We start from the raw sequence: 9,039 nt of genomic DNA on the forward strand, positions 1-9,039 counted from the left end.
ACGTAAGTGTATATTTTCTATTTCTTCCATTCTTCATTCGTTTCCGTTAAAAAAACATACCAAGTGTTACATGTATACGATCGAATCGTGACTATAACGTTCGTTACTGACAGCATCAGTAAGGGCTTCACAGGGCCTTAGGCTAACCAGCATTTAGTTGATATTGCGAGTTTAGTAGGCACAACAGGTGCTAACAGAGAGGTCTACACAGTCTACCGCCAGATGGCGCATTTGCCACCGGAAGGTGACGCAACATATTTCATATCATTGCCCATCTCTGTTGTCATCATCAGTGCAGGTGTCAATCAAGCTTAACGTCCGTCTCGTCCGTTTTCGGACAGAACGCAAGGTACGCATTCTGTGTATACACGTCGGAAGGCGACGGACCGAAATTTACGCGCGTATACGCATGACGGACCAAAACGGACCGAAACGGATCCTGTGCACAGCCACCTTTAAATTTATCCGGCCCGCGGAAAAAAAAATTGGTGTCCAATGATTTAGAGCAGGGGTGTCAAACTTGCGGCCCACAAACACTCAACAACAATTGTAGTATTTTGTCAGATTTTTATCTAATTATAATAAATTGTTTTTGTGTTACTTGACAGAGTGTTATCACCCAAGCAGCCATATGCGACAGACGTTTGTGGGCCTATTGTGTGCAAACAATGCGTAAAAAACAAGTTCTATCTGCGTTACAATACAGATTATGATGTAATAAACATTTAAAACCGATTTTCACATTGTGCCGCTCAATCTGTGCATCAAGTTGGAAATTATTCTGGGCTTTTGAGGCATCAATGGAAGGTTATAGATGATATAAACCTATTTCTTTACATCTGTAATTTCAAAACAAAAACCAGCAGGTAATTGGCGGATGTTGGTGAAATAAGGATCTAGTTTAAAAATCACATGCGGCCCTCGGGATAATTTCAAACTGCAATGTGGCCCCCGAACCCCACGAGTTTGACACCCCCGATTTAGAGAGAGCAATGAAATCAAGTATCGTAAAGGAATCGTATTGGAAGCGCCACCTTACGGAATTCACAAAACTCAAAGTGTTTTCTGCAGAAGTTAGGTCAGGTGGTTTAAACATTTAACTGTCAAACCAAAGAATAGTGTTCTTTGGTCAAACATATGATTATTGAGAAAATGTTTGTTATTGAGCCTTTATTTGCATCAGTATTGGCGTGTTTTAGAATTCCACCCCATTTGTTATCAGATTCGGTGGCAAATTTAAAGCGACTAGTGTTCAATTTTTATCCAAATCAATTTTATTAATCCAATTTACCTGCAGGATACTGCGGACAGGACACTAATTTTAGATATGGAACAATCCTGTTTCACATGGGTTATGTTTTTTAAGCAACTTCCCTACATGATTTTGTACATCATTCAATCTTTATTATGTCCGCCTGTGTATTTAATTTGGTACCTGCTTTTGCAAGTAAGTGAGAAATTAAAAACTAAGGAGTGCATGCTCAAATTATTTTTGGGAGCCATAAATTGCTTTTAAGTTCGGGTTTCCCCAATGATTTTAACTGTTAAATTAACACAAACAACCACATTGTAATAGTTAAGACAAACTTTGATGCCAAAATTGTAATAAGTTTTTGTGTCATAGATTTTGTCAGGTGTGCTATTTGATATTACTGAATTCAAATTTGTTTGTAAATAAATAAACGATAAAGAATTCTGTGGTGAATGTGATTGACCAGTCAAAACCAGACAATTGACCGTTCAAGCAAAATCGATGTGTTGGCCACACCTGAAATAAACAATAAAATATATTTAAGCAAACCCCCAAAAATCTTGTTGCACAAAGTAGGCGAAACTTACTTGTTCTCAAGTTCATTGCTCAGTACACGACATTAAAATGTATTTTTGTAGCCCATCAAACTGTGGAATCCTGACTATTTTTGGCTCATTGAAGGACAAATCTATGATTCATTCCTCGGAATTGTTGGTTCTTGGTCAGATTTGTCAGGACATGTTGGTAAGAACCATTTACTCTGCTGCTGAAATGTACAAACAATATTATATTGTGCAGTGGTAACCCAACTAGTGCCTGTATGCCAATTATTCAAAATCTATCTGGTCTGCTTTTCAAAAAATTTAGTGACCCCTCTCTTGCTATTCGCTATTTAGTAGCGAAAGGAAAAAACATGAAATACAGGAATCTTAGCTTGTACGTCCCCCCTCTGGCAAGTAATGCATTATTCAAATTTTGTTATCTCTATATTACAGATACTCTTACTTTAAATACAGCAGTATTTTAACATCCTCTATATCTGATTTCAGTGTATGAAAGTGGAGCTGATGTTAGTGTAATAAAAAATGATGTGTCTTTGGTGATTGTCAACCATCAGACCCCAACAGATATACCACTTCTTATGAGAGCTTTTCATGTATGTTTTTTAAGTCCAAAAAACAACCTTATGTGAATTGTACTAAATGAACAATCACTTGTGAGAAAGTTGTGTTGATGCCTTGTGTAACTTTGTTGCTAGAGTGCCTGGAATTAATGAGGTTATATATAATGTTGTTGTTGTGGATGTAATGCTTCAGTTGTGTGTAAAAAAATGTCTTTGTATACAAACATATTTGGAAAACAACTTGTAAGTAAGATAAGCAAATTGTTGTTGTGATTTAGGCAAAATGTCTTTTTCCAACCACAATGTGGGTAATGGATTGGATTTTACAGTTTTTTAACTTTGGTTGGGTGGCCAAAGGTCATGGTGATTTCTTTCTGTTACAGGTAAGTAAATTTCAAACATATGTGTTGAGCAAAATGAACAAATTTTGATTATAGGGAACAGATGCAAGAAAATTGCCATCAATATTTAAATTAGGAGTGAATGAGACATCTGTGCACCAAGCTCACCGCTTGAAGGAAAACCTTACAATGAACGTAGGGTACAGAAACCATGGATGGGTTATTCTCTTTCCAGAAGGTGGACTTTTGTGGAAGCGTAGAGATGGAAGTCAAAGGTTCTCTTTGAAAAAGTGCTTGTGTTTAATGATTTATTAACTAGGTCATTTTTCTACTTTTTTATTCTAATCTCACACTGCAGTGTAACCTAGTTTTTTAAGTGAACTTCAAAAGTTTTGGTAACTGGAATGACTATTAACATGAGATTTCATTGTTACATTTCGTAACGGTATGACAATTGGATGACATCATAACATTTGGGTCCAAAGGCATAGCCGCTTTGCACGCGATGTTTTTAGCTCATTTTGTAATGGAAGTTTTTATGTACCCTGTCAGCGTCGGACACAGCCATATTAGGGGTTCTGTAGCGCTTTAACGCTTTGCTGCATAGCTGTCCTGGGCGCTGGCTCGGCTATCTATTCAAGTTTCTTTAAGTCACTCGCATCTCCTTTATTTGAGAAAATCGCCATTTCTTTTAGTAATTGCTTTGTTTGTCATATTGCAAATATCAACAAAATAACATCATATGAATGTAAAAATAAAACAAACTTAGTTTTTCAGAATAAGGTGATGCCAATTCAACAATGTTTTTTTAGGTTTGCTAAAAAAATGGGACTTCCAATTCTTCAAAATGTAACCTACCCAAGGTTAGGAGCACTGCAAACTGCTATTGAAACTTTGTTGGATCCAAATGTTTATTGTCCACAAAATGATTCAAACTCTGGTGTGTGTTTATTTTTTTGAGTATTTGAAAAGAGATTGTTTTAGGCTTGTTACTTGTTTAATTACAGAAAATCAGATTTCTAAAAAGTCACTTAAATGGATTGTGGATGTGACGATCGGTTATAAAACGTCAATGAATGTATTTCAGTATTTGTGTGGTTGTTTTGGCACCCAGAAGGCTACCCTTCATTACAGGTTGATCTAAATACCATGCACTATTAATATATGTCTTGTCAGTTCAGTTTAATCAATAATTATGGGTCCCTTCCCTGAAGGGGCCACTTGGATTTTACTAGATTTATTATTTTCTTGCCAAAGTTTGTTGACTCGTTTTGCCATCAAATGTTTGATGGATTTGGATAAAAGTTACACAGATGGTAGATATAGTTTTGTAGATGTGCATCCCACTTACCCCGCTAGCCCCCTAAAATGGGTAAGTTTTTAAATAGTGTCGGAAATGGCTAAAATTTGGTTAGCTTGTAGAATATGCCATTTAATGGTGTCAATTCTTATGGTCAAAGCTGTAGCCCTAACATTTACCCCATTAGCCGCCAAAGTGTAAAACGAATTTGTGTGTTACTGGGCAACACAAATAAAATATTTCTGTGGCGCAATAGTGTTACAAGGGCACCCAGTCCTATGTTACTTGTGTTTGTGGGTTGCTTGGTGGATGTTAGTGTTCCTTGGCAGTTGGGGGGTTGTTATCAGCCCTATGGCGTCAAAAGCATTAACAGTTGTTGCTCAAAACACATCTAGTGGTCAAAATTGTAAACATTAGCTGATTGGGCTGAAATTTTGCAGTACTATTGATTGAGTCATTGTGGTTTCATATTTTTTAGTTTGTGCGCCGAACCCCATTAGTTACCCGACTAGCCCCCTAAAATGGGTGAGTTTTTTAACAGCGTGGGAATTAAATGAAATTTGGACAGCTTGTAACATTTGCCATCCATAGGAGCTGATTGTTGTGTTTAACTTTGTAACCCCCAATTTCACCCCACTAGCCCCCTAAAATCTGTGAGTTTATAAAACAGTTAATTGGCTTAGATTTGGGTAGCATATAGAATATGCCATTTGTAGGTTTTAATTGATGTGTTTTACCTTGTAACCTCAACATTTACCCCACTAGCCACCCAAAATAGGTAAATTTTCTTTTTTACCGTACAACACCTGAAGATTTTCTCATGGTTATCTTTTGAAATGCATTATTTTTAACTTTGTATGTGTCATGAATTTCTGTCTGCAGAAACAACAAAAGTTTATAAAAGGCGGCTAATATGGGACCCAATATAAAGTAAGCATAGGAAATATATTGACGTTTTAAATAGGTTATAATGTGTGTAATGACACCCTTCTAGTTTGATCTATGTATCTTATATGTTACTAACAAAGTACATATTCAGTGGTGTCATTTGGTCTTATTCCCTAAAGGAGACACATCTTGATTTCACTATTTTTTTTGTTTTTCGCCCTTGGAAGTTTGTCCATGTACCTAAACTAAAACTTTTACAGCTGGGTAATATGGCTATGTAGATGTGCCATCTATTTCGTTTAACTTAAAAGATCTTGTGTTGACATGTACTTGTATCCATGGGTGGATCAAGAAAAAAATGTGAGGGAGTGTCCAACAGTTATTTGGGAAATTCCCTGATGCGATACTAATGTTATAATGGGTCCCCTTACCTGAAGGTGACACATATTGTTTTTACCGTATTTTTGTTTCTTTTTTTGTCTAATGCTGGTTTGTTATACTTGTTTGGTCAAGTAAGAGTGCTTCAAATTTGGACAGATGTTAGTTAATTTGATCCTCCTGAAGTCAGGCCCCCAAACGTAAAAGTCAACTGTACTGAGTAAAGCACATGATCTAGGAGTTTTGTAATTTTTAATAGGATTCACCCATTTTTTACCCCTTAAACCCTAAAATATTCATTTATGTCTACCCTGATTTTTTTTTTTTTTTTTTTATTATTTTACGACAGTCCGAAAACTGAAAACTGTCCTTTGTCGTGTCACCATACGAGAAATAAACGTATTTTCAGATAAAGGGTAGTCGATAATAATAGTAAACAAAAGAGGAAAAGCGAACGAAAGAGGTTAAAATGTCAATAAATCGGCAGCAGAAATCAAAATCTATTACACGCATGCAGATATTTGTGAACGGCATGGAATAATGACAGTGTGTGGGCGTCTGTTAAATCAGGATGACCAAATAGCATGAAACGAATAATTGCACCAGGAGAAAGATTGGAAAGAAATGAAGCGTTAAACTTAGTGTTTTCTGTCAGAATATTCGAAACAGTAGAAAACAAAATTGTGCGAGGACAAATCAATAGTGGACAATTGAGAAACAAATGTTGCGTGGTTTCTACAGCCTGACATGCACAAGGGCGAAAGTGCCTGGGATTGATATTGAGTGGGCTATGGTTAAGTCGAAGCATGCAATGAAGGGCAGTTGTCTTAGGACAAGAGCCATGCAGATGTAAGGTTCTGACTGGATACGTAAAGAAAAGTTTTTTAACTTTATTTTTAAAAACTGAAACAGATTTTATCAATCGGATTTCTTTTGGAAGTTCATTCCATAAGCGGATAGTTTTGGGAAAAAATGAGTTATATTTGGTATTTCTGCGGCACGCAATGGGATGTATTTTGAGGGGGTTACGCAAGTCATATTTAATTAAGTTTTTAACGTATTCAGGAATGCAGCTTTGTAAATATGAAGATTGATTTGTTCCACGCATTTGGTCAAGAAATAGTGCTCAAAATTTATTTAAATTTACACAGGTGTCAGTTATTGATCCTTCTGAAGTTTGACTTTAAACGACCTAGTGGTTCACCCACAGGCCTTCAAAACAGGTATTTTTATAACAGCTGTACTGACTAAGTACATGATCTATGGGTTTCATGCTTTGTTGGTTGGTGCAATGTAAGGTATCATAAATAGTTTTCCAACTTTTTATTGGATTAACCCCTTAAACCCTGAAATAGTCAGTTTTAGTTTTAGGCCAGAAATGCAAGCTCTAATGTGCTAAACCAAAAAAAAAAATTTGTTGGCGGACCACCGTATAATATTGCCACAAAACCACAATGGAAAAAATAACCGCACAAGCAATACTTCTGTTAATGTGAAGCCTGAGCTTGCTGATTTGATATGATGACATCACTACTACTTTCTGCAAATTTTTTGTTTTTCTTCACTTTCCTTGCTTTTTTTTAAAAAAAAAACTATCCATTTTGTAGCTACGCAAAGACCAAATAAAACTAACACAGATAGTTCTAGCATCAAGATTTTGTAACTAGTACAAGTACTGTTGTGACACGACAATTGCAGTTTGTTTGTGTAATAAAGCTTTGTTAAACATGAAATCTTATGCAGATTTCCTAGTGAGTAATATTATGTTTTTGAGAAAAATGTTTAATTTGAAGTATGTTCACACAAACTGTGTAACTTTTTTTAACTTCTATACTGGTATGGTAGCAGTTTGAAAAGCTTCGCGGCCCACCAGAAAGAATGTTGCGGACCACCATAAAAAATGCAAATAGTTTGCAACGGGGCTGATGTTAATTTTATTAGTGGGTTGTGTAACTTTATCACTGCACGATAACCTTTGCTTAATTGGGAATATAGGCCATGAACAATCAATAAAAAATAATAAGTGCGTGACCTAAGCCCTAATGTTTACCATCGGAATGTTTGCAAAAGCTTGTGTGCCATTTTAAAATGCTCTGCGTGCCACATTTGGCATGCATGCCATGTGTTGGACGCCCCTGATCTATGCACAACTTTTTAAAAAGAGGTTCGGTGGGTTTCACCAATTTTCTGAGGGGGGTATCGGAACACCAAACACCCCCGTCTAGATCCGGCCATGCTTGCATCAAATGTTGGCTATTTTTGCAGATGGCGATTTGTTAACAGCCTTCTGACATCAGAAGCGTTGACGGTTGCTGCTCAAAACACCTTTAGTGGTCAAAATTTTGAACATTGTCTGACAAAATATGTCAGGACTGTGATTTGGTCAGTGTGGTTTCTTATTTTATTGGTTTGGGTGTAGAACCCCATCAACCCAGTATTCCCCTATATGGGTCAACTTTTTAAACAGTGTAAGAATTGCATAAAATTTGGACGGTTTATAAAAAACACTATTTGAAGTGTCAATGGGTATGTTTTATTCGGTGGCCCTACTATTTACCCTTATTACCCCTAAAAAGGTGAAATTTGTGAACAATGATGTGCTGAGAGGAAGTTTTAACAGTTTGTAGAATATGCTACATTTAGGTGTTGATTGTTACGCTTTGCTCTGTAGCCTCATCAGATACCACATTAGCTCCCTAAACAGGTGAAGTTTTTATACAATGTCCGAATTGGATGAAATATAGAGTGACGGTTTGCAGAATGGGCATTTAGAGGTGTGATTCTTGTGTTTTACCCCCACTTTTAACCCCTAAAATGTAGCCCCCACTTTTAACCCCTAAAATAGGCAAAATTTGTTAACTAGGTGTAAAGAAATATACATACATATGTTTCAAAATAGACTGTAGTGTATTTGCACTGGCAATATGTGCCGAACCACCCTTCTTGTAGATTGTAAATAACTAAAAATAACTGATTAAACACTGAGATTCAACGCTTGCAGACAGGGTTTTTGCAAACAAGTAATGTCAAAATTTGTTGCTTTTTAGAGTTTTCCCAATTGAAAAAATGGTTTCTTTTGGAAGCATATATGAAAAACCTAAAGTTCGTGAAAATTGGCTGTTCAGCTTATTTCAAGAAAAAGAAGCATACCTGAAACATTTTGCTGAGAAAGGTTTCTTTCCACAAGAAGCAGGCAAATCTGAAAAAACTGTTATAGTTAAACCAATAAACAACTTAAAAGTATATGGTATTCAACTGCTGGTTATCTTCACAATTTACATAATGTTTCATTTGTTTTAATGTGGTGATGTTTTTCTTTTATATGTTTTTATTTATTAAATCCTCGTTGCAGTATTAACAGAATTTTTAGCTCTTCCGGCAGTTTTTTATTGTAATATGCCAACGTTTCGATGTCCCATACGAAACAACTTCATCAGGGTAATGACATACAATGCAAACACAAGTTATTATAAAGCGAAAAGGGCGGCGAAACACACACAAAAAAGGCGATAGAAATAACGCAGTGCGCACCAATGGTCGTGTGATAACACCTGGCTCAATGGTGCAAAAGCGACCGATAAGTTATCGGCATTAGAACGTCCGTTTTAACGTTCATCGTGTTGGTGTGAGAATGTATGTTCCACGACTCCAGGAAACCTCGCTTGTGAAAATCGGTTTCTCTAGCTAACACCTGGGCAGCAGAGAAGTTTATGGTGTGACCGAGGGTAGTAGCATGTTGTGCTAATGCCGATTTTTT

At 36.4% G+C, this 9,039-nt stretch overlaps 1 protein-coding gene across 2 annotated transcripts; it reads left to right on the forward strand.

Moving 5' to 3' along the window:
- The first annotated feature begins 963 nt into the window (after positions 1–963).
- LOC145238702 (acyl-CoA:lysophosphatidylglycerol acyltransferase 1-like) lies at positions 964–9,008 on the forward strand. Of its 2 annotated transcripts, XM_080101946.1 has the most exons (9): positions 968–1,078; positions 1,298–1,447; positions 1,891–1,996; positions 2,302–2,408; positions 2,654–2,758; positions 2,813–2,991; positions 3,529–3,656; positions 3,724–3,850; positions 8,330–9,008. In XM_080101946.1, exons 2-9 carry the CDS (start codon positions 1,328–1,330, stop codon positions 8,580–8,582), a joined length of 1,125 nt encoding a protein of 374 aa, XP_079958072.1. In that variant the 5' UTR covers positions 968–1,078; positions 1,298–1,327; the 3' UTR covers positions 8,583–9,008. The 2 variants fall into 2 exon arrangements, with proteins under 2 accessions (XP_079958073.1, XP_079958072.1); XM_080101947.1 differs by lacking the exon at positions 2,654–2,758 and having other exon boundaries at positions 964–1,078.
- Positions 9,009–9,039: the final 31 nt, after the last annotated feature.

This window comes from Phallusia mammillata, chromosome 7 (genome assembly GCF_965637545.1).
Source record: "Phallusia mammillata chromosome 7, kaPhaMamm4.hap1.1, whole genome shotgun sequence".
Taxonomy (NCBI): Eukaryota; Metazoa; Chordata; class Ascidiacea; order Phlebobranchia; family Ascidiidae; genus Phallusia; species Phallusia mammillata.

Excerpts from the sequence above, each read along its gene's own strand:
- LOC145238702 (XM_080101946.1), top strand. The coding sequence starts at position 1,328 with ATGGAACAATCCTGTTTCACATGGGTTATGTTTTTTAAGCAACTTCCC. Across the intron at positions 1,997-2,301 it reads AGATTTGTCAGGACATGTTG|TGTATGAAAGTGGAGCTGAT; the intron begins GTAAGAACCATT and ends ATCTGATTTCAG. Across the intron at positions 2,409-2,653 it reads TTCTTATGAGAGCTTTTCAT|GCAAAATGTCTTTTTCCAAC; the intron begins GTATGTTTTTTA and ends GTTGTGATTTAG.